The 24,958-nt window shown below is 42.3% G+C and overlaps 1 protein-coding gene across 1 annotated transcript in view; it reads left to right on the forward strand.

Moving 5' to 3' along the window:
• Positions 1–24,958, forward strand: part of LOC135206340 (protein YIPF6-like) — a 56,350-nt gene that overhangs the window by 3,098 nt on the left and 28,294 nt on the right. Inside the window, exons 2-3 of the mRNA XM_064237761.1 lie at positions 17,933–18,011; positions 22,473–22,515. Coding sequence (XP_064093831.1) covers positions 17,933–18,011; positions 22,473–22,515 — 122 coding nt within the window. The remainder of the gene's footprint in view (positions 1–17,932; positions 18,012–22,472; positions 22,516–24,958) is intronic.

The following is a 24,958-nucleotide window of genomic DNA, read 5'->3' on the forward strand; positions in this document are numbered from 1 at the left end:
AGCGCCTCTCCTAGCAGACGCAAGGAGCAGATCAGATGCCCGAGTATAGGGAAACTCCAGGACTCGTACAGGAAGGATGATAGGAGTAAGGAAGAAAGGAAAAGACTTCCTTCAAAGGATCGGTCTCCTGTTGAGGAAAAGCCCTCTTCTCCTGCATCACTTTTGGAAGAAGTATCGGGAATTGAAGAGATAGCCAAAGATGCAGGAGTTTCAGACTATAAGAGACTTGCTTCTCTGTTGCTGCAGGTGTTTGGAGACTCACTACGCCAGTCGGATCCCCCTTCGCCAGGATCGTTATTATCCAGTACGAAAATGTCGAAGGCCTCCTCATTCGTTAAGATGACCCCTACTCTTTCTATGAGAAAGTCTCTGAAGAGTCTCGAGAACTGGCTCAGGGCTAAGAAGGAAGCGGGTAAGACAGTATTTTCTTGTCCTCCCTCTAAGTTGACAGGGAAACCAGGGATGTGGTATGATACCAAGGAGCCAATGGGCCTGGGTCTCCCTTCGTCCTCTGATGCGGATTTTTCCGCTCTTGTAGATGCGTCTAGAAGACGCTCTCTACACTCGGCAAAGGCCTCTTGGGGAATGTGTGAGGTGGATCATCTCATCAAGGGCCTCTTCAAGACTCTCGAAGTCTTTAACTTCATGGACTGGGCCTTGGGAGCTTTAGCCAAGAAGTCGCAAGAACCAGACTTCGTTTCCATGGAAGAGTTGGGCAGTGTTTTAACCTGCCTAGACAAGGCGGTTATGGATGGCTCCAATGAAGTGGTTTCATCCCCCCTTTTTGGATCCTGTATTTTGAAGAAGAGGGCAGTGTTTAGCTCCTTCTTAACGAAAATCTGTTTCTCCTCTGCAGAGATCCTCCCTTTTATACGCGCCCCTCTCTAGTCACCTGTTTCCTCAGGACATAGTGCAGGGACATTTCTAAGACGCTTTCAGAAAAGGCCACAAAGGACCTGCTGGCCCAGTCAGCGAAGAGGCTAAAGCCTGCTGTGCCGCTAGCGAAAAAGGAGAAAGTTCCCTTCCAGCAGCCCTTTCGAGGAAGGTCTGCATCAAGAGCTTCTCTTAGAAGTAGACGACCGGAGAAGAGAGGAAGGTCTTCTCGAAGGCCGTTCGTCAAAACCCAGTGAGACGGGGTCCTCCAGATAAAAGTGGGTGCCAGGCTTCTAGATTTTTACGAAAACTTGGGCACAGAAAGGTGCCGATGCCTGGTCCCTATCCATCCTAAAGAAAGGATATTTAATCCCCTTCAGGGAAAAACCTCCCTTAACGACAACTCCAAGGGAGTTAACAGCAAATTACAAGGAATCTGTCAAGAAACAAGCCCTTCTACATCTCGTGGAGCAGATGCTTTACAAGGAAGCCATAGAGGAAGTAAGAGATCTCTCTTCCCAGGGGTTTTACAATCGCCTGTTCTTAGTTCCGAAGAGCTCAGGAGGTTGGAGGCCAGTTCTGGACATGAGCGCCCTGAATGTGTTCGTAGCAAAGAGGAAGTTCACAATGGAGACGACAGCCTCGGTGTTAGCAGCCCTGCGTCCAGGGGACTGGATGGTATCCCTGGACCTGCAGGATGCTTATTTCCACGTACCAATACACCCGTCGTCCAGGAAATACCTCAGATTTATGGCTCAAGGAAGAGTTTTTCAATTTCGGGCCCTATGCTTCGGACTATCAACAGCCCCCAAGTATTCACGGGACTAATGAAAAATGTGGCTCACTGGCTTCACCTCGAAGGGATTCGGATATCCTTGTATCTAGACGACTGGCTGATACGAGCACAGTCGCGAGTCAGATGTCTGGAGGACTTAAAACTGACACTGGAGTTAACACAGTCCTTGGGACTGTTGGTAAACCTCGAGAAATCCCAGATGATTCCCCAGCAGAACATTGTTTATCTGGGATTCGGATGGATTCTCGGGGTTTTCAGGTGTTTCCATCACAGGAAAGACAGAACCGCTGCTTGGAAAAAGTAGCAACCTTCCTAGAGAAAGAACAATGTTCCGCGAGGGAATGGATGAGTCTCTGGGGACCCTTTCCTCGTTGGAACAGTTCATTTCTCTAGGAAGGCTTCACCTAAGGCCGTTACAGTTCTATCTAAGAGAACGTTTGGGATCAGAAATCTCAAAATCTGTCCGATTCCTTCCAGATCACGAAGGAGATAAAGGAGGACCTGCGTTGGTGGATGAATCCGTGCAGGATCAGCGAAGGAGTATCCCTTCACGTTCCGAACCCTCGGCTAGTGTTGTACTCCGACGCCTCAGATGCGGGGTGGGGAGCCACTCTAGGGACGAGAGAAGTGTCAGGCACCTGGAGGGGAGAACAGGTGTCCTGGCACATCAATATGAAAGAATTAGCAGCGATTCACCTGTCCCTCATACACTTCGAGGCTCAGATCGCAGGTTCGGTCCTGCAGATCAATTCGGACAACACAACAGCCCTAGCTTATATCAAGAAGCAAGGAGGGACGCACTCGTTCTCCCTTTACAGGAAAGCAAGGGAACTACTGCTTTGGGCAGAAGAGAGAAGAATCACTCTCCGGACAAGATTCATCCAAGGGGACAAAAATGTACGAGCCGACCTTCTGAGCAGGAGAGACCAAGTACTGCCTACAGAATGGACGTTGCATCAGGAAGTATGCAACAGACTATGGAACCTCTGGGGGAGATCAAATATAGATCTTTTTGCCACCCATTGGAACAACAGGCTGGAAAGTTACTGCTCCCGATCGCCGACCCAAGGGCGATTGCGGTGGACTCCCTTCTCCTCGATTGGCCGGAATAGACGGGTATGCTTTTCCTCCGTTCAAAATATTATCGGAAGTGGTAAGGAAGTTTGCAGCAGCAGAGGGAGCCAAACTGACCCTCATAGCCCCGTTCTGGCCTTCACAAAACTGGTACACAGAGGTACTGGGATGGATGGTAGACTTTCCGAGATCTCTCCCAAACAGGAGCGATCTTCTCAGACAACCCCACTTCGACAGGTATCACAAAAACCTACCCGCTCTCGCTCTGACTGCCTTCAGACTATCGAAGGACTTGTCAGAACGAGAGGCTTTTCTCGAGAAGTTGCGAAAGCTATCGCAAGAGCGAGAAGACCATCTACTATTCGAGTCTACCAGTCGAAGTGGGATGTGTTTCGCAGATGGTGTAGAGCTCAGAAGATATCCTCTTCCAGTACCTCTGTGACAGATATAGCCGATTTCCTCCTGTATTTGAAGGAGAAATGTAATTTAGTAGTCTCTACAATTAAGGGCTATAAGAGTATGCTATCTTCAGTCTTCAGGCATAGAGGCCTTAACATTGGGGAAGACAAAGATTTGCATGACCTGATAAGATCCTTCGAGACGTCAAAGAACAGAGGGATTAGAGCACCTAATTGGAACTTAGATGTGGTCCTAAAGTACTTAATGACCTCAAAATTCGAACCTCCCTGTAAGGCTACGTTCAGAGACCTGACAAGGAAGTCTTTATTCTTGGTCGCGCTGGCTTCAGCGAAAAGAGTAAGCGAGCTACAAGCCTTAGAACATAATGTTGGCCTTAGGAACGACTCGGCGTTCTGTTCCTTCAAACCAATGTTTTTGGCGAAGAATGAGAACCCTTCGAAACCTTGGCCTCGAACATTCGAAGTAAAAGGACTTTCTTCGCTTGTAGGAACAGAGCTAGAAAGGGCTCTGTGGCCCAGTGAGAAGCCTTAAGTTCTACATAGAAAGGAAGAACGAACTACAGGGGAGTAAGGAAAGTTTATGGTGCTCAGTGAGAGATCCCAGAAGGCAGATCTCTAAAAATGCTCAGGCGTGCTTCATCAGAGACGTAATCAAGGAAGCCCATTTACAGTGTAAAGAAGAACAACTGGACCTCCTTAGAGTTAAAGCTACGAGGTAAGAGCAGTCGCTACCTCTTTGGCATTCCACAAGAACTTGTCTATACAGACTCTAGTGGAGTCGACCTTTTGGAGATGCAATTCGGTCTTTGCAGCTCATTACTTGAGAGACATTCAAGTGACGTACGACAAGTGCTTTACTCTAGGAGCGTACGTATCTGCGGATTCGTTGCTGGGACAGGGAGCTGAACCCAATCCTTTTTAGTTTATTAAGTTAGGGTTTTTAATGGTGTTTGGTGCATTTTTTGGTCGATTGAAAGAGGGTGCAGGAGTTGACCCCTTTCAAATCGTAGTGCTAACATGTTAGTGTGGTCAGGTGATCGGGATTGGTCGTTATGCTCCTTGTGTTGTCTTAAATACCTAAAGCTCTATCATGTAAGAGGGTTAGCCCCCGTTGGTATGATACAGGTCAAGGTTCTGCCATGTAAGTGGGTCAGCCCCCATTGGTACGATCCAAGAAAAGGCTCTACCATGTAAGCGGGTAAGCCCCCATTGGTATGATCCGAAAGGGTTATCAGTCGCAGGTCTCATCCTCTCTGTAACTCTGATGGCAAGCAGACTCATAGACAGTATCAATGAAGTCTTCTTCCATATCAGGTAGGAACCAAGGTTGTTTTTTGTTAATATACCTACAACGTATGTTGTTTCCCTGTTTTTATATTCAAAAATAATTAGTATGTAACTGTCTCTTGCCCTCCACCAAGGGTGTCAATCAGCTAAGTATATCTGCCGGGGAAGTTGCATGTACAAAAATGATATTGTTAGTATACAATAAAGTTTTGTACATACTTACCTGGCAGATATATACGATTATTAATGGCCCGCCCAGCCTCCCCTCAGGAGACAGGTGGAAGAGAAAAATTCTGGTTAGAAAACGGGAATGGTTCCCTATTCCCCCACCCAGCGGCGGGAGTGGGCTGGTCACCTGACCTACCTGTCGCGTGTGCCGCGAGTTTTGAATTCTGTCGGGACGTCAGAGACTATAGCTAAGTATATCTGCCGGGTAAGTATGTACAAAACTTTATTGTATACTAACAATATCATATTTTTGTTTTAACCCAAAAACTATGAAAGTCAGGCAAATTAATTATTTTTTATGAGAAAGCCAATAAAATTCTCTAAATATCGACATACAAATCAATGGAAAACGAATAAGTCCAGCCAGTGAAAAAATTTATAGAAAAGAGGGTAAGAAACAGAGCGCTCTGCCCGGAGCATGGTGAGAATTATTGCTAGAAATTTTTATTTTTTGAAGAGCCTTATCTTGGTTATTTTTCATAGAAATTCCTTTGTAAATAAAATGTAGAGGAAACTATGAAGAATAAAAGGAAAGTCAAGAAAAATGGCTTTGGTAATGGCAACTTTTTTATTTTGACGTTATAAGTTGATCGAAATAAAAAGAAATGTAACCGTTGTTAACATCGTTCGTAGCTCAAAAGCGAATGAATTATTTTTTATGAGAAAGCCAACAAAATTCTGTAAATATCGAAAACGAAATGGAAAACGAGTAAGTCCAGCCGGTAACAAAATTGATAGAAAAGAGGGTAAGAAACAGACCGCTCTGTCCGGTGCATGGTGAGAATTATCGCTAGAAAAATGTTTTTTTGAAGAGCCCTATCTCGGTTATTTTTCATAGAAATTCCTTTGAAAATATACGAAAATGTAAAGGAAACATTGAAGAATAAAGGGAAAGTCAAGAAAAATGGCTTTGGATACGGCAACAGTTTCATTTTGACATTATAAGTTGATCGAAACAAAAAAAAATGTTACCGTTGTCAACATTATCGTTCGTAGCTCAAAAGCTATAACAGTTAGGTGAATGAATTATTTGTTATGGGAAAGCCAATAAATTTCTCTCAATATCGACATATAAAACAATGGAAAACAAATATGTCCAGCCGGTGAAAAAATTGATAGAAAAGAGGGTAAGAAACAGAGCGCTCTGCCCGGTGCATGGTGAGAATTATCGCTAGAAAAAATTTTTTTGAAGAGCCCTATCTCGGTTATTTTTTATAGAAATTCCATTGTAAATATACAAAAATGTAGAGGAAACATTGAAGAATAAAGGGAGGGTCAAGAAAAATGGCTTTGGATACGGCAACCGTTTCATCTTGACGTTATAAGTTGATCAAAACGGAAAAAAAGGTTACTTTTGTCAACATTATCGTTCATAGCTCAAAAGCTGTAATAGTTAGGCAAATCTTGGTTATTTTTCATAGAAATTCCTTTGTAAATATACGAAAATGTAGAGGAAACGAAGAATAAGCAGTGTCAAGAAAAATGGCTTTGGATATGGCAACAGTTTCATTTTGACGTTATAAGTTGATCGAAACAAAAAAAAAAGGTTACTTTTGTCAACATTATAGTTCGTAGCTCAAAAGCTATAATAGTTAGGTGAATGAATTATTTTTTATGAGAAAGCCAACAAAATGCTCTAAATATCGACATATAAAACAATGGAAAACGAATAAGTCCAGCCGGTGAAAAAATTGATAGAAAAGAGGGTAAGAAACAGAGCACTCTGCCCGGCGCATGGTGAGAATTATCGCTAGAAAAAATTTTTTTTTGAAGAGCAGTTCCATGGCTTGCTTGGTTGGGGTTAGGTTAATCCTATGAGCCTTCCAAGAAAAGTAATAGTCCATTAGAAGCCTCCTTATCTTGGCATCTTCTGGAGATTCAGAGCCCTGCTGAAACACTAATTGTCTCTTATGGGATGCACTAACGCATTTCCGTTACTTTTACCATAAAAACTTTGCGAATGCATGTTGGAACACTATTGTTCTTGCATGATGTAACCATGTAAACAAACACTTGCATCAACAACAGCACGCACGTGGGTCACTGGGAGGGAAGTGTGGGTGGGATCAGCTGATTTCATTGTGAGAATTTTACTACGCCAGGGATTTGAGCATGCGCAGTATAGGAACTACTTTGCTGACGTATTGATACCTGAGATACACAGTCCAAGGTATCATCTAGCCTATGGAAATCGCTACTTGTCCGAAAAAAAAAAAAAAATGACCCTACCACACGTACGAAAAATTTAGGTAAATTTTACGTATCGCTACGTCAGTCGGATAGGAAGGGGGTAGGGTCATTTTACGTAATACTACGTCAATTGGATATGAAAGAGTTTAATGAACATTGGACAGGTTAGAAAAAGCTAGACATAAAAAGGCGGCTGCTACAGCCGAAGCTAGAGCTTCTAGGTCTTTGACTCCTAAACAACTTCTATGACAGTTTTTTTCTCCTATTCCCAGTTCTCTTATGCTTCTTTCCACATCATTACCTGGCTCCCACCCCCTAAGCCTAGTGCCATTGCAAGTTTGGAAGCTTGCATGGATAAAAACTTTGATGCTTTAGTGGAGACAGTGGCTTAGAAAAGCGTTTCTGTGAAGTTCCTGTTGGACAAAGCTAGCGCTAGTGATTCCAGTGCTTGTGATGTTTTAGTGGAAAGGGTGGCTACTCGTCCCACTGATGCTCCTATACACAGGTCCCTGCTTGACTCCCCAGCACCTGGGAGGAAGCAAACCTCAAGTCCAAAGAAGGTCAGTGGGGTTTACCCACGAGTAGTTGCTCCTTCAGCAGGACCTGTTGCTACATCCCAGGTTACTCTGAATAACTGCTGGAAAGGTGTTCAAGGAGTTTCGTGCTGCTTTTCCTCCAGTGGTTCTGACTCGGACGCGTATCACAGACGCAGCTGGCGCTTCCAAGATGCGGCTAGTCCTTTGAAGAGGCATTTGACAGTTCATTATGTTCCTGGGATCCCTCTTAAATGCCAAAAGGTTCAAGAACCCTCTTGTACCTTCTGGGATCAGATTGCTCTATGGGATCAAAGCTTCCAATGACTGGCAAGTGTCCAAAGAGATCAGTTAGGCCAGTGGATTCTGATCCCACATTGAAGGATAAGCAATTGAATGACGACTTTGTTTTCGGATGGCTCTTCGGGTGAGGGAGAGTACAAGTTGACAGCAGCGCAGCCGGTAGCCCAGGACTCAACTCACACACCCCACTCAACTGCACGGGATCCATCTCTTGTGTTTCAGCGCTTAGACAGCATTATGGAACTTTTAAAGAAACCTTCTCCTGCTCCTGTAGTATCAGAAGATATTCAACCAGCCCCAGCTCTTTCTCCTATTTCTTCAGCTGAGGAAGAAGAATTTGAACCAGAACAACCCTTGTCGGCTTATGCCTCTCTCATGAAGTACTTTCACTTCTGCTACCCTTCATACTTTTTGGTAGCGACACCGCCTTCTCCTGGTTCTGCTTTTATGTTACGTCAACCCTCAGGATCAGTGACGTCAACCCTCAGGATCAGTGAAACATCCGAAGATGGTTCTAAAGATTCTACCAAGAAAGCTTTTTCGGGTATCAGCTCTTGGTTTACCGAGAAGAGAGAATTAAGCAAGGAATTTTTCTGTTCACCACTGTCTCGTCTAAGAGGAGGTATGGTTATTATGCAACTGGAGAAGTGCCTTCCTTGGGAGATTCTGCTTCCTCTCAAGGAGATTTTTCGGTGCTAATTGACCCAGCTCGTAGATCTGCCTTCAACTTGGCTAAAGTATGGTTCTTTTCCACAGAGTTGGACCATTTCTTTAAGGATATTTTCAAAGTTTTGGGAATACAGTACCCAAACTTATGCGATTCGAGTTGCGCGAATTCACGATGTAAACTTTTCATTGGAACCTAACTAATTATCATACGCGAGTTCTTCAAAATAGTGCAAACATTTGGGAATCTTCCAGAAACACTGCAAAACCCTGCAAAAGTGTATGTTTAATTTATTAAACATATTTTTATTAAAAATATATTATTTTTATTTTTGTACATGCATAGATATGATACAAAGGTAATTACAGCACCTACAGTTAGTGCAAATATGTACTTTTACAAGATGCAATACCCATCCCCAAAGTTGCTGTACTTTTCAAAGATGATTGATATCCCTTCAGAAGCTCTAGTTCAATTTAGTATGGAGATTCTGTGTACTATGCTATTTATATTTTTGAAAATATATGCAAAGGCAGTACGTAATTCACAGTGTTTGTCACTATATAAGACATTCATGATCAAAACATAGAGACATAACAGAGTTGTCATTCTGTGAAAATTACTATCTTGACCTGGGAGAAAAGTACTGGTACAATCTGTATGTACTATATTATGTAATTACAGAACATACAGTTGATGTACTTTCAGAAGATGTGATCCCATTCGCACTTTTTAAAGATGATACCCCTCCAGAATTTTACCTCACATGATGTACATTTTGTTCATGAAACTTACCTGTCAGATATATATATAGCTGTATTCTCCGACGTCCGACAGAATTTCAAAACTCCCGGCACACGCAGTGGGCGGCCAGGTGGTTAGTACCCATTCCCGCCGCTGGGAGGCGGATATCAGGAACCATTCCCATTTTCTATTCAGATTTTTCTCTGTCGCCGGTCGGTAAACAACTGTTTACAGACCTCCGCCTAGGATTTTGAAACTTCTTGTGCTAACTTGAGTATTCTGATTGACTTTTGGTTTTGATTTGGCTTGTTGGCTTGGCATACGTGATAGTGGATTTGATTTGGATTTTGGCTTTGACTTTTCTTTGATTACAATGTCTGGATCTAGCTCTGCTAGCTTCAGGGTGTGTAAGGTACAGGAATGTAAGGTGAGGTTGCCGAAAGCTTCGGTAGACCCTCATTCGGTGTGCTCGAAATGTCGAAGTCATGTATGTATGTTGAATGATAGATGCGTCGAGTGTGAGCAATTGACTGAAATTGAATGGAAGGCATATGATTCTTACGTGAGAAAGCTTGAGCGTGATAGAATCAGGAGGTCTTCCTCTAGAAGTGCTTCTGTGAATAGAAGTCAGGGTAGAATTGTATCTCCATTAAATCCTCCTGTAGATGTAATTCAACCTAATCCTGTTGTATTGCCTCCGAACAATCAGGAAGTGTCTGCAGAAGGAAACGTATTATCTACGATTATGGAGTCGATTCGCGCCTTGGAATCGAAAGTGATTGCTCTACAATCAAATGTGAATAATTGCAATAAAAGTGTTAGTGCATCTAGTGTTGTGGAGGGGGCGTCAGATCGGTCCCATAATGCCTCTAGGCCTAGGCCCCTGCCGACTCCCAGGCCTTAGGGAGAGGGCAAGCCGAAAGCCGAAGGAGGGTTACGGGATCTAATGACCGGTCTGACGTCCCTTCGGCAGAAACTGAGGACGAATCTCAGGCTGCCGGTGTTTGTGCACGGGCACGGATACTTAAAGAGTGCTTCTCTTCTTCCGAGACTTCCTCTCCTCGCCGAGGTTGGGACTCTCGGAAGACCTCTCATGGGGAGAGCGGCAGGGGCGCAAGGTGCCGCACAGGCGGCCGTCACCCTTGTCGCCCTCTTAAGAGAGGTTTCAGAGAAGAGGACGCTTCTCGTCCTTCTGATCAGTGCGTAGATTCATCACCTGAAGATTTTGAAGCTTTTCCGTCACAGAAAAGGAACAAGGCTTCATCAGGGGAGGACTCGTTCGAGCATCCAAGTCGCTCTAAGTATGTTCCTGAGTTGAAGGAAAGGGCATCCCCTCGCCCATCTTCCTCGCACAGGATGAGTCCTTCTCCTGATCGAGAACTTTCCCCATCAAGGAAAATGCTTTTGGAAATGCAGAAACAGTTAGCTTCCTATTTTGAGAAAAAGGAGGCAGAACCTAGTCATCGGAGGAAGGATCGGTGACTGCCTGTTAAGAGGACTAGGCAGTCCCCGGCTCCTTCTCCGCGTTTTTCGGCCTTTGAGTCTCCTCCTAGTAGCCGACGCATTAGAGAACGTGATTATGTTCCTCATGAAAGGGCGTCTAGGAGAGACGAATTTGACAGAGACGTGAGTTGCCACACAGGCGGCCGGCATCTTTGTCAAAAGGCCGAGAACGCTCAAGGATCCATGACGGAAGTTCAAGGTTTGCATGATGATAATCAGCTTCAGGACGTTCGGGAAGATTGGTGCCTGGGGGCCTTGGATTTACAATCTAGGAGTCAAGACTTTATTTCGTTGGAAGAGCTTTCAAGTGTACTAGCTTGCATGGATAGAGCAGTAAGGGATGGCTCTGATGAGTTAGCATCTCATTTTGCTACCGGTCTGCTAAAAAAGAGAGCTCTCTATTGCAGTTTTGCGGCGAAAGCAGTTTCTCCCGCTCAGAAGGCGGAATTATTGTTCGCCCCCTTCTCTACTCATCTATTTCCGCAGTCCATGATTAAGGATCTGTCGGTAAACTTGCAAGAGAAAGCAACGAGGGACCTCTTGACTCAATCTTCCAGACGCCCTACTCCTCAGGCTTCTACTTCAACAGCTCCAGCCCCCAAGAAGAAATTTAAGCCCTTTCGTGGAGCGCCTTCCTCTAGAGGTTCTTCGAGAGGAAGGGGGTCCTTTAGAGGCAAGACCTCTTCTATCAAGAAGGGAAAAAATTGACATTTCTGCCCTTCAGGCACCTGTAGGTGCGAGACTCACCTTATTTGCTCAGGCATGGAGGACGATAGGGTCAGACACCTGGTCCCTAGATGTGATCGAGAGAGGATACAAGATCCCTTTCCTCTCTGCGCCTCCTTTGAGCACGAAGCCGATAGACCTGTCGCCCGCATACCAGTCAGAGAAGCAACAGGTTTTACTCGACCTTCTAGACCAAATGTTGGAAAAGAAGGCCGTAGAAGAAGTCCTGATGCTGGATTCCCCAGGCTTCTTCAACAGGTTATTCCTGGTTCCGAAGCAGTCTGGGGGATGGAGACCTGTCCTAGACGTCAGCAGACTGAACCTTTTTGTAAAGAAAGAAAAATTCAGGATGGAAACATCTCAGTCTGTGTTAGGGGCCTTGAGACCAGGGGATTGGATGGTGTCATTGGACCTACAAGACGCTTATTTCCCTGTCCCGATCCATCCTCAATCAAGGAAGTTCCTGAGGTTTGTCTTAAAAGGGCAGGTCTTCCAGTTCAGGGCTCTTTGCTTCGGTCTGAGTACAGCGCCGATGGTTTTTACTTTCCTCATGCGGAAAGTAGCGAAATGGCTTCACCTATCGAAGATAAGAGTCTCGCTTTACCTGGACGACTGGCTAATCAAGTCGTCTTCGGAGTCAAGGTGCCTGGAGGACCTTCAGACGACATTGCAGCTGACGAAGGCCCTGGGCCTTATAGTCAATTACGAGAAGTCCCATCTGATCCCCACGCAGTCCATCGTGTATCTGGGGATTCAGATGGATTCAGCGGCTTTTCAAGCTTTTCCATCAAAGGAACGTCAGCAGAAATGCTTAGAGAAAGTGTCAGCCTTCTTAGGGAAAGAAACATGCTCGGCGAAGGAATGGATGAGTCTGCTGGGAACCATTTCTTCGCTGGAGAAGTTTGTTTCCCTGGGGAGGTTGCACCTCAGGCCACTCCAGTTTTTTATGGCAGAAAACTGCGAAAGAAACAAACAAATTCTAGACTCGACTTTGGTAATCTCAAAAGCGGTCAAGGATCAACTGAAGTGGTGGCAAGATCTGATCAAACTTTCGGAAGGACTGTCCCTCAACCTTTTGAGCCCCGACCTAGTGTTGTTCTCAGACGCCTCCATGGTGGGCTGGGGAGCAACACTAGGCAAGGAGGAAGTGTCAGGCCTCTGGAGAGGGGAACAGAGGTCCTGGCACATAAACTTAAAAGAGTTGGAGGCCATTTGGTTGGCTCTTCAATTCTTCGAAGAACGATTGGTGGGCCGAGTTGTCCAGATCAACTCGGACAACACTACGGCTCTCGCTTACATCAAAAAGCAGGGGGGGACACACACTCGATCACTGTTCATGATAGCAAGAGACATCCTTCTATGGGCGAAAGCTCGAAGCATAGTGATCCTAACAAGGTTCATTTCAGGAATACAAAATGTTCGAGCGGATCTTTTAAGCCGTCAACATCAGATGCTTCCCACAGAATGGACCCTACATCTAGAGGTTTGTCAGGAGCTATGGAAGTTGTGGGGACCCGGCCGCTAGTCGACCTCTTCGCACCTCGAAAACGAAGAGGCTTCCGATTTATTGCTCTCCAGTTCTCGACCCGGAAGCAATAGCGGTAGATGCATCCTATGGGACTGGACGGGGATGGACGTTTACGCCTTTCCCCCGTTCAAAACTCTTAGGAGAGGTAACAAGGAAGTTTGTGGCGTCGCCAGGAGCGAGAATGACTCTGATCGCCCCCTTTTGGCCCTCAAGCGATTGGTTCACGGAGGTCATGTCTCTTTCTGGTAGACTTCCTGAGAACCCTGCCAAGAGAGAGTAGATCTTCTCAAACAGCCCCACTTTGAGAGGTACCACGGAAACCTCTCCGCTCTGAGTCTGACTGCGTTCAGACTATCAAGAAGTTGGCCAGAGCGAGAGGTTTTTCAAGACCAGTGGCAGAGCTATTGCCAATGCGAGAAGAGCTTCCTCTCGAGCAGTTTATCAGTCGAAGTGGGCTGTCTTCAGGAGATGGTGTAGGAAGAAAGGTATTTCCTCCTCCACGACCTCTGTGAACCAAATCGCTGAGTTTCTCCTGCATTTGAGAAATGTGGACAGACTGGCAGTGTCCACAATAAAAAGGATACAAGAGTATGCTGTCAGCTGTCTTCCGTCACAGAGGGTTAGACCTGACAAATGATAAACACCTTCACGATCTTTTGAGATCGTTTGAGACAACTAAAGTACTGCAACTGAAGGTCCCATCATGGAACCTTGATGTAGTTCTAAGGTTCTTGATGTCGGCTCCCTTTGAACCTCTGCATGCTGCCTCGTTGAAAGACACTACTAGAAAGGCGATTTTCCTAACTGCTCTTGCCACGGCAAAAAGGGTTAGTGAAATTCAAGCAATTAGTAAATATGTGGGTTTCAGAGGACACAGTGCAGTGTGCTCCTTGAATCCTAATTTCTTAGCTAAGATGAGAAACCCATCTAACCCCTGGCCCAAAAACCTTTGAAATCAAGGGGTTAGCAGAGTTCATCGGACAAGAGCCAGAGAGAGTCCTGTGCCCTATCAGGGCTCTCAAATTTTATTTGCAAAAGACCAAAGATTGTCGGGGTCCTTCTGAAAATCTATGGTGCTCTGTTAAGAGACCCGACTTTCCTATGTCGAAGAATGCACTGGCATTCTTTTTACGAAGCACCATCAGGGAGGCCCATGCGTCCTGCCCGGATGGTGATCTGAAACTTTTGAAAATAAAAGCCCATGAAGTGAGAGCTGTTGCAACTTCAATGGCATTTCAAAAGAATATGGCACTTAATGATATCATTAGTGCTACTTTTTGGCGAAGCAACTCTGTGTTCGCTTCACATTACTTGCGGGATGTGAAGATGGCATATGAGAACTGCGAGTCGCTAGGACCATACATATCCGCAGAAATGTTGTTGGGGGCAGGGAGCAGCACGAATCCTATCCTATAGAAAAGGGATAGGTGTGCTTTTAATTTTGGTGTTGGTTTATGGTTGAAGGGTTGGTCGCTTGAGGCGCTTTCCCTTTCTTTAGCCTAGAAGTTATGGGACTAACTTCGATAGGTTAGGTCAGGTGGTGGTTTTTAGCTTCGTTGCCCTCACAGTATGGTCAATATGGTCTAGTCACATTGTGGTCACGCTCCCGTTGACAGATCATCTAGAGCGCACCAACTACACAGGTCACTACCGTGTTGGCAACTCTAGTAAAGCAAAAGCAGGCTTCGGTGACAGTAATCAAGAAGTCAGCTATGCTAACAGGTAAGGAACCAAGATGTCAATCATCTGCACTTGAGTTGTTTCCAAAATCCTTCTATTCTGTCCCTTCCCACCTCCAATGGTGGGATTCAGCTATATATATATCTGACAGATAAGTTTCATGAACAAAATGTTATTGTCATGATACAATAAAGTTTGTTCATACTTACCTGGCAGATATATATATATATAGCTGTATTCTCCGACGTCCGACAGAATTTCAAAACTCCCAGCACACGCAGTGGGCGGCCAGGTGGTTAGTACCCATTCCCGCCGCTGGGAGGCAGATATCAGGAACCATTCCCATTTTCTATTCAGATTTTTCATACCACTGTCCCCTGAGGGGAGGTGGGTGGGTACTTTAATTATATATATCTGCCAGGTAAGTATGAACAAACTTTATTGTATCATGACAATAACATATTTCTTTCTCTCTCTCTCTTTCTCATAGTTAGCCCTCACACGAATACATGATTTTAAATTGATTGAATTACATCTTCACCCTCTGCAAACATTATGTATTTACATACATTTTTTCTTTATTTCATTGAATTATGTACCTATCTTCATTATAACAGACTTATGAAGTGTACCTCGTGACGGAAAGAAAACTTCTTTTACTCTGAGGGAAAAAGAAAATGGCATCCCATGAATTAGGAGTAACGTTAGTATACATGCAAAAATGGATACGTATGTACGTAGTAGTTCTGGTAACTGTTTTCACGCCAACCAGTTATTTCTTTTTTAAGGGTAATGTATTAAAGTAACTTTTAAATCAAGTTACAGTAACTTTAATTTCATTTCAAAGTTAGCGTAATACTTGGGGAGCATGATTAGGGTCATATTTAGTGTTCATTTATTAGCATTTTTAGAGACCGTGCCAAACTTACTCGAAACTTTCCCTTACGCAAGGGGGTCTGGAACCTAACCTCGCATAAGATTAGGGTATTACTGTATTTAGTTTCTTGATTGGTCTGTGGGAGCACTTACCAAGAAGATAGAAGACTTTCCCTCACTGCAAGACAAGTTTGCAGCAGAGCAAAAGAGCTAGTAGTGCATTTTTTTACCAGTATTCTCAAAAAGAGAGAGCTGTGGTGTTCGTTCACATCAAAGGGAGTCACATTATCTCAAAGATCATCTCTCCTTTTCTCTACTTTGAATACTAGCAGTCTGTTTCTGCTCACTACTATAGAGAGAGAGTAGCTACAGAGCTTCAAAAGAAAGCAAACCCACACTTTATTAGTCTGACTGGCAAGATATCTGCTTCTTGACCATCATCTGCCAAGTGAGGATCCAGTCCTTTGTATACTTGTAGGCGATTGCACTTTTGGAAAAGATGGAAAGTAAGATCAGTAGAACCATGGGTAAAGACAGTGCTCAGAGAAGGTTATTCAATCCCCTTCAGGAAAAACCCCCCCTTTAACATCTTGTCCAATCGCCTTGAAAGTATATTCAGAAAATTCAGAAAAGTTTTCAGCTCTGTTAAAGGAGGTTTCAGACCTCAAGACACAAGCAATAGTAGTGGTAGAAGACACTTCATCGGTGGGCTTCTACAACAGACTCTTCATCGTTCTCATGTCATCAGGAGGTTGGAGGCCGGTCCTGAACATAAGTGCTCTTAACTTATATGTCCAGACTACGAAGTTCAAGTTGCAGATGAACAAGTCAGCCCTTTCAGCTATTCATCAGGGAGATTGCATGGTAACCATCGATATGAAAAATGCATACTTTCACATTCCAATTCACCCAAAGTCCAGAAAGTACCGGAGATTTGTGTTCCAGGACCAGGTCTTTCAATTTCAGGCACTGTGCTTTGGTCTGAGAACACCCCCCCCCCCCCCCCCCCCCCCCCCCCCCCCCCCCCCCCCCCCCCCCCCCCCAAGTCTCACATGAGTTCTTGCACCTGTATCACAATGGTTTCACTTGATGAGCGTCATGGTATCCTTATGTCTGAACGACTGGCTTCTTGGGTCTCCATCCAAGAAGTGTATGGAGGACATAATGAAAATTCTTCTGTTGGCTCAAGATTTAGGTTTAGTAATAAATACAGGGAGGTCACAATTAGTCCCAACTCTGGGGATGAAGATAGACTCAAGTTTTTTTTGATTTTCCGTCAGACAAGAATTCAGCCCTGCATCCAGAAAGTTCAACATTTCTTTGATCGCCATTTTTGCTCAGCCAATGACTGGATGAGCCTCTTGGCACCCTCTCCTTCATTGAGATGTTCATTCCATTGGGAAGACTATATACAAGACCATTACAGTACTTCCTAAAAGCCAATTAGGACAGAAAGACTCCCAGATTCATATGTTTTCCCATCACTTTGGAGATAAGACAAGACCTTCGATGGTGGTTAGAAGAAGGAAGGTTTCTAGTGCGAAAGACGTTTCTTCAACTGAACCTGAGCCACACATTGTTTTCCGACGCGTCGGATCAGGGTTGGGAGCAAGATTCTGTAAGATTGGGAAGTCATGGGGACTTGGTCCCTAAAAGAGAGGGATCTTCACATAAACGGTCCCTAAAAGAGAGGGATCTTCACATAAACGTCAAGGAGCTAGAAGGCAATTCATTGAGCCCTTTAACACCTTGCACCAGTGACACACAACCTCAGTTGTTGCAGTTCAATCAGACAATGTGTCTGCACTGACCTACATTCACAATCATGGAGGGACTCACTATTTTTCATCTCCTCTGGGCCCAGAGCAACCAGACCCAGATTCTCGTTCGATTTGTTCAGGGCAAGTTGAACATTATAGCCAATGAGTTGAGCCATTACAAACGGGTTCTACCCACGGATTGGTCACTGAATCTACAGGTGTGCACCAACCTGTGGAAATGGTGGGGAAGATTGTTGTTAGACCAGGTTGCAGTCATCGGTGTACTCCTTGACTTCAAAGTTCTCATGTAAGTATGGACAACTCCTGATACTACAGTTGTGTCTACTACAGGTCGAGATAAGCAACGACCGAAGGCAGCATCTTCCTGCTCTAGTGCTCTCGCCAGGTACGGTTACAACAAGCATTCTCAAAATGCTAGCTTTTTGTCTATTTCAATTAATTTTCATTTATAAAGGCTTTGGACTAGTACATGTCCATTAGTCCCACCTCCTGTCAATCTGACAGCATAAACAAACTGAACTCATTAGCTACATTGTACCTATTCTTCCCCGGATGTGGGCATGGCACTTACCTGCACCAAAAAAACAATGGAGTGCTATCACTAATTTTAAATCTAAAGCTGCTGTTAAAGCAGAAATTATAGCTATATAATTACTTGGTAAGTATACATATATAAAATCTAATTTTGTTTATCTACAGGATTTTAATTTTTCTTTATCTGTAGATGAGAGATTTGAGAGCAGTAGGGGCAAAGTTCTACCATGTTTTGTATCCTAAAGAGAAGAAGGCTCTGTTAAAAGAATGTGAGTATTTTATCAGTCACCACTGACTTTTTATGTATTTTGGGCTGGATTACAGGTGGTAGTATAGAAAGGTTGGTCAACAAGATCTGTTCACATTTATATATTAACCCTTAAACGCCTATTGGACGTATTAAATGTCGACGAAAATTGTCTGTTGAGTGCTTAATTGACGTATGATACGTTGACGCAAAAAAGTTTTTTAAAAATTTGCGGAAAAATAGTTATAGTCCTACTTGGCGAAAACTTGTGAATCATGCACCTTGAGGGATGCTTGGAGTTCACGGATCAAGCTGTTGTTTTGTTTACAAGCGTTACCCAGGCGCGCATGTGCGAATTTCTTTCTTCTCGCACTTAAAAGCATCAGCGACACATCTCGGAAATTATTTTGTCACTTTGACGTAATATTTGCACCATTTTACATTAGCTGTTACATAGAGTTTTATATATGAAAATGTGTGCAATTTCAAGTAGAATACAACAAAAAACAACCCATGCTGTAGCTTTTATCAGTTTTGAAATATTTTCATATAAATAATAATAAGTGCCAAAATTTCAACCTGCGGTCAACTTTGACTCGACTGAAATGGTCGAAAAACGCAATTGTAAGCTAAAACTCTTATATTCTAGTTATATTCAATCATTTACCTTCATTTTGCAACAAATTGGAAGTCTCTAGCACAATATTTCAATTTATGGTGAATTTACGAAAAAACTTTTTCCTTCCATCCGTGCGGTAAATCCGAAAAAATCAAAAATTTTTTTATCAGATTGTCGTAATGTTTGCACTATTTTATATTAGCCGTTACATAAAGTTTTGTATTTGAAAATGTGCACAATTTCATGTAGAATACATCAAAAAACAACCCATGGTTGTAGCTTTTATTAGTTTTGAAATATTTTCATATAAATAACGATAAGTACCAAAATATCAACCTTCAGTCAACTTTGACTCGACTGAAATGGTAAAAAAACGCAATTGTAAGCTAAAACTCTTATATTCTAGTAATATTCAATCATTTACCTTCATTTTGCAACAAATTGGAAGTCTCTAGCACAATATTTTGATTTATGGTGAATTTTTTAAATAACTGCCGAAAAAATCAGAAATTCTTTTGTCCGATTGTCGTAATGTTTGCACTGTTTTATATTAGCCGTTACATAAAGTTTTATATATGAAAATGTGCGCAATTTCATGTAGAATACAACCAAAAACAACCCATGTTTGTAGCTTTTATCAGTTTTGAAATATTTTCATGTAAATAACGATAAGTGCCAAAATTTCAACCTTTGGTCAACTTTAACTCTACTGAAATGGTTGAAAAACACAATTGTAAGCTAAAACTCTTACATTCTAGTAATATTCAATCATTTACCTTCATTTTGCAACAAAGTGAAAGTCTATAGCACAATATTTCAATTTATGGTGAATTTTTGAAAAAAAAACTTTTTCCTTACGTCCGCGCGCGCGGTACCTCTGCCGAAAAAATCAGAAATTCTTTCGTCCAATTGTCGTAATTTTTGCACCGTTTTATATTAGCCATTACATAAAGTTTTATATATGAAAATGTTCAAAATTTCATGTAGAATATATCTAAAAACAACCCATGGTTGTAGCTTTTATCAGTTTTGAAATATTTTCATATAAATAACTATAAGTGCCAAAATTTCAACGTTTGGTCAACTTTGACTCGACCGAAATGGTAGAAAAACGCAATTGTAAGCTAAAACTCTTACATTCTAGTAATATTCAATCATTTACCTTTCTTTTGCAACAAATTGGAAGTCTCTAGCACAATATTTTGATTTATGGTGAATTTAAAAAAAAAAACTTTTTCCTTACGTCCTCACGGTAACTCTGCTGAAAAAATCACAAATTCTTTTGTCCGATTGTCGTAATGTTTGCACCGTTTTATATTAGCCGTTACATAAAGTTTTATATAAGAAAATGTGTGCAATTTCATGTAGAATACAACAAAAAATAACTCGTGTTTGTAGCTATTATCAGTTTTGAAATATTTTCATATAGTAAATTAAGATAAATAGAAAAAATTCGACCTTCGGTCAACTTTAACTCGACTGAAATGGTCGAAAACTGTAATTGTAAGCTACAACACTTACAGTCTAGTAATATTCAATCAATTACCTTCATTATGGTGAATTTTTGAAAACAACTTTTTTTACGTTCGCGCGTTACGAATTCATGCATCATGTTGTGATAATATTTTCACTGTGTTGCTTTGATCGTTTTACAGTTTGTTATATACCAAAATCATTGCAATTTAGTGTACAATACAACAAAAAAATAATTAACTCATTAGCTTTAACCGTTATGCTCACAGTGCGATTTGTATACAATTATATATGGATTTTTTTTCTCGCTGTCATATATTCCAATATTTTTATATGATAATGATATTTTTTTTTCATTTCTGATGGTTGCATACTAAACTTCAGGCAATGACAAAAAAAGGAGCCAAAAATTAACTCTTAATCTTGAAAATGAAGCGTGCTGTGATTTAAAAAAAAAAAACTTTTTTTTCTGCTTCGGCGCTCACTCGTGAACGCCGTCGGCATACAGGAGACACTTTCGGAAATACCTGCTCAGCGTTTAAGGGTTAAAAAACCAAAGTGAAGTTAACACAGGCTTAAGTTCTATATACTGCTGACCCTCACTTATTCATGGTTCAGCATTTGTGGCTTCCCCCATTCATGGATTTTTATGTGGAATGTATCTCCAAATTATTTGCAGAAAATTTTTTTGTTTGCGGATTTTTCCTTAGAGCAATAGTATTCACCAATTACTTGTATTTGTTGTGTGAACTATTAAACTATAAATGTTTTTAGAGGGAGTCTCTGGTGTTTTAATTACATATAAAAATAGGCAGTTATAAATGTTTTTAGGTGAGTCTAGTATTTGCGGATTTTAGTTATTCGCTGGCGGTTGTGGTCCCTATCCCCCATGAATAATGCTGGTCGACTGTATGCTCTTCCTCACTTTAATTCTTTTTAAACCTTAATTTAAATACATTATGTACCAGTAAGTGGTATTCTGTACATCACTGGAGGGGAATGACTGGTAGTATATTTATGTGTAAGGCACTGGTTTGCTTTTGTAAAGTAAAATTAATTGTAAGAGATACTGACTTATTATGTTCTATAAACCATTTTCCCTTTAACGGTATGCGGAAAAGCAAATGAAATGATCCCTGTTAGGATAGTACTATTGGGTAACTACTTAATCATGTCCAAGGTAGTCCTGTTACTAACCCTCCTGACTTCATAAGGTCATCCAGTATAAGTTTTAAGTTAAACACTTATCACAGTAGTATCTGACTTTGCATTGTGCAGTTTGCCCAGTTAGCAGGAACCTTTACTCTAGGAGGGCAAGTTGGGTGAGAGTTGATTGAGGGGCTCACCTGGAAGTGCCATTAAGTACATTGAACAATGGTCTGTATTAGGTGAAGTGATGAGTAAGAAATGAAAGTGAATTGACCTTTGGATAGGAAATAAGTTTCCTTATGTCAGTAACTGTAGACTTAGAATGAGAAGCAAGGGAATTGGTTTATTATGCCTGCTGATAATGCAGATCAAGCTTATTACTGCATGATAAGATTTGATGTTATGTACCATGTGGATGATTATGGCATGTAGATGTGGAAGTTTCCAAAAGTGGACTGGTATTCAAAGATTGGGAGGGGAGAGAAGATGCAATCATATAGGTAATTCACCTGCGTGGTGCCCTATTTTTGGGCATAGATAATTAATTACCCAACTATTTTCTCAGCTTTTAACAGTGAGACAAATTGAAAAAGTATTAAGGTACTTGTGAGTTATTAAGTTTTTAACGAGGAACCTTAGCAGCCATTAATTCATATTATCCTGATTTGTTTGGAAGACATACAAAGAATGGCTGTGCTTGTGTCATCTGTTTCCCTGATGGTGCCTTCTCAAGTTGTTCACAAGGGACTTCATGAGGTTGCTGAAAACAATGGTATAGTTGCACTTGGGGGATGTACTTTAGTAGGCATTGATTATCAGACAAAATTCTAAAGTTCTTTCATGTGTGGAGAATTCGTGTATGACTGACTCCACTGGGAAAATATTAGACCAGTGAAGATTATCTTAACAAAAGAACAATGGCCACCCTTGTTTGTATGAAGCATATGTATTGTATTTACAGGATTATAGAAAAGTTTGAATGCAGTAAATGTTCTAAACTCCAACTTCATCCATTTTATAAGTTAAAGTAGTTAATTTAAAAATACCAACACATTTAAGTTCTTTGATGCATGTAAATCTTATATGATTTTGTTTTTACTTTTTTAGATATTGATATTGCAGTCTTTATTCTATTATTTCTGTATGAATCAGTGCAAAGTGGATGATGGTTGATTTAGTTGTCCCCTATGTTGAGTTTTTGTTTCCATAAATTTTACATGTATTTGGTTTTTTTGCTTTCAGGGGACCTGTGGGGACCACTTATATTGTGTACATTTCTTGCTATGTAAGTATGTTTTTTGTCTTAGTTGTTGTTTAGGCGGATTTTTTTTATATTTATATTGTGTACTTTGTAAAATAGGCTTTAGAATAATCAGTAGTGCAGAATTGCTTTGTACTTCAGCTATAAACTGTGTAACATTCATTTTCAAGGAATCTTGATTCATATTAAGAACTGGAGACACGTTGTAATTGTGCAAAACAGATATGTATGTGACTTTTGTAATGTGAATATTTATTTGTTGATACTTCCATTATATTACAGTGGAACCTCGGTTTTCGTACATAAGCCATTCCAGTTCCTTCCACGAAAACCGAAACGTACAAAAACCAAAACAATAAGTCCCATAAGGAATAATATGAATACAATTAATGCATTCCAGATCCCCAAAAATGTTAACAAAAAATACATTTTCATACATTCAACTTCCCTGTCAGATATATACTTAGCTTTAGACTCCGTCGTCCCCGACAGAAATTCAAATTTCGCGGCACACACTACAGGTAGGTCAGGTGATCCCGCCGCCTGCCGCTGGGTGGCAGGAATAGGAAACTATTACCCGTTTTTAAGGCCAGATTTTTTCTCTGTCGCGGTACTAGTAACATCGTTGCTAGTTCCTCCTGACTTGAATTTCGAATTTCAGTACGCCGTTGATCTTTTGGACTGCTATTTGGTGACGTATTGGATCTTTGGTTTGGCATACGCTATTGTGGACTGTTTTTTGGATTTGGCTTTGGAATTTCTCATAATGTCTGACGTGTCGATTTCGTTCAGAGTGTGTGTGAATGAGAATTGTTTTGTGAGACTGCCGAAAGCTTCGGTGGATCCTCACACCACTTGTAAAAATTGTAGAGGGAATGTATGCTCTCAATTGAATACATGTGATGAGTGCAAGAATTTGAATGAGGAGGAATGGAAGTTGCTTAATTCCTACCTAAGAAAGTTGGAGAGAGATAGGGCTAGAAAAGCCTCTTCCAAGAGTGTAAGTAGGTCGGTCTCTAACGAGCCAGTTAGCGGACTATTGCCTATTGATAACCCTATTGTTTCCTCCCATACAGCTTTACCTTCCCGATTATCAGAATCGGCAAGCTCAACATCTGAAATTGCGAGTCTGAAAGCTTCGCTTAAGCATATGGAACAAAAAATTAAAGAACTGGAAGGTAAGTGCAGTGAAAGTGTTCCCAGTGAAGTGGAGGGTGCGTCTGATCGGCTCTGTCTCGCTCCCAGGCCTAGACCTCTTTCAAGCTCCCAAGACCAGTGGAGAAGAAATGTCGAAAGCCGCAGGGAGGTTTCAGAGAATCCCCACCCCACCGGTCAGGCGTCCCCTCGGCAGATCCTGTAGTTACGTCCCGGGCTGCCAAGGATAGTCGTTGGAAAGACGTCCTGAAATAGTGTTTTCATACAATCAACTTACCTGTCAGATATATACATAGCTAAGACTCCGTCGTCCCCGACAGAAATTCAAATTTCGCGCCACTCGCTACAGGTAGGTCAGGTGATCTACCGGCCTGCCCTGGGCGGCAGGACTAGGAACCATCCCCGTTTTCTATCATATTTTCTCTGTCGCCGGTGGTATCAACATTGTTGCTATTACCTCCTGACTTAGATTCATATTTCATCCTTTGATCATCGTTTCTTTCTCGGCTTTTTGGTGACGTATCTGGATCGTGTTTTGGCATTCGCTACTGTGGACTGTTTTTGGAATAACTCTTTTGGATTTTTCTCAGTATGTCTGATTCAAATGTGAGTGTGAGAATGTGTGTGAATGTAGGCTGCAGGGTGAGGATACCGAAAGCTTCGGTTGATCCTCACACTGTATGCCGTAAATGTAGGGGTTTCAGTGTTCTGCTATATACTTGTAAGGAATGCGAGGGATTAAATGCAGAAGAGTGAAGACTTTGACTTCTTATTTGAAGAAGTTAGAGAGGGATAGGGTTAGACGTCTGAAAGGTGTGGAGTTCAAGGCCTATTGAGCCTTTCACACGGGATAATTCTAATCCTACTGATGTGATTCTCCCTATGTATCTCATTCTCAGAGTGCTTTTTCGGATTCGGCCTCAGGAAATCGCCAATCTGAAAGCTACAATTAGAGACATGAAGTCCAAGATGGCTGACTTCAAAGGTTCAAAGGTAAGTGCTCAGTGAAGTGAGTTCTAAACCCAGTGTTCCCCCTGTGTGTGGGAGGGGGCGTTTGATCGTTCCTGCGACGCTCCCAGGCCTAGACCTCTTCCAAGCTCCCATGCCCAGGAGAAGGAAAGTCGAAAGCCTTAAGGAGGTCGTGGGGAATCCCCAACGGTCAGACGTCCCTTCAGCTAGCTCTGCTTCATGGCAGGCGGCTCAAGGGCGCTATAGAAAAAGCGTCCTTCGTGAGTGTTTCTCGTCCTCTCCCTCTCCCTCACCTAAACGAGGGTGGAAAAGGAGTCGAGCTTGTCGAGACCGCTGAAGCGTC

This window comes from Macrobrachium nipponense, chromosome 11, assembly GCF_015104395.2.
Source record: "Macrobrachium nipponense isolate FS-2020 chromosome 11, ASM1510439v2, whole genome shotgun sequence".
Lineage (NCBI taxonomy): Eukaryota > Metazoa > Arthropoda > Malacostraca > Decapoda > Palaemonidae > Macrobrachium > Macrobrachium nipponense.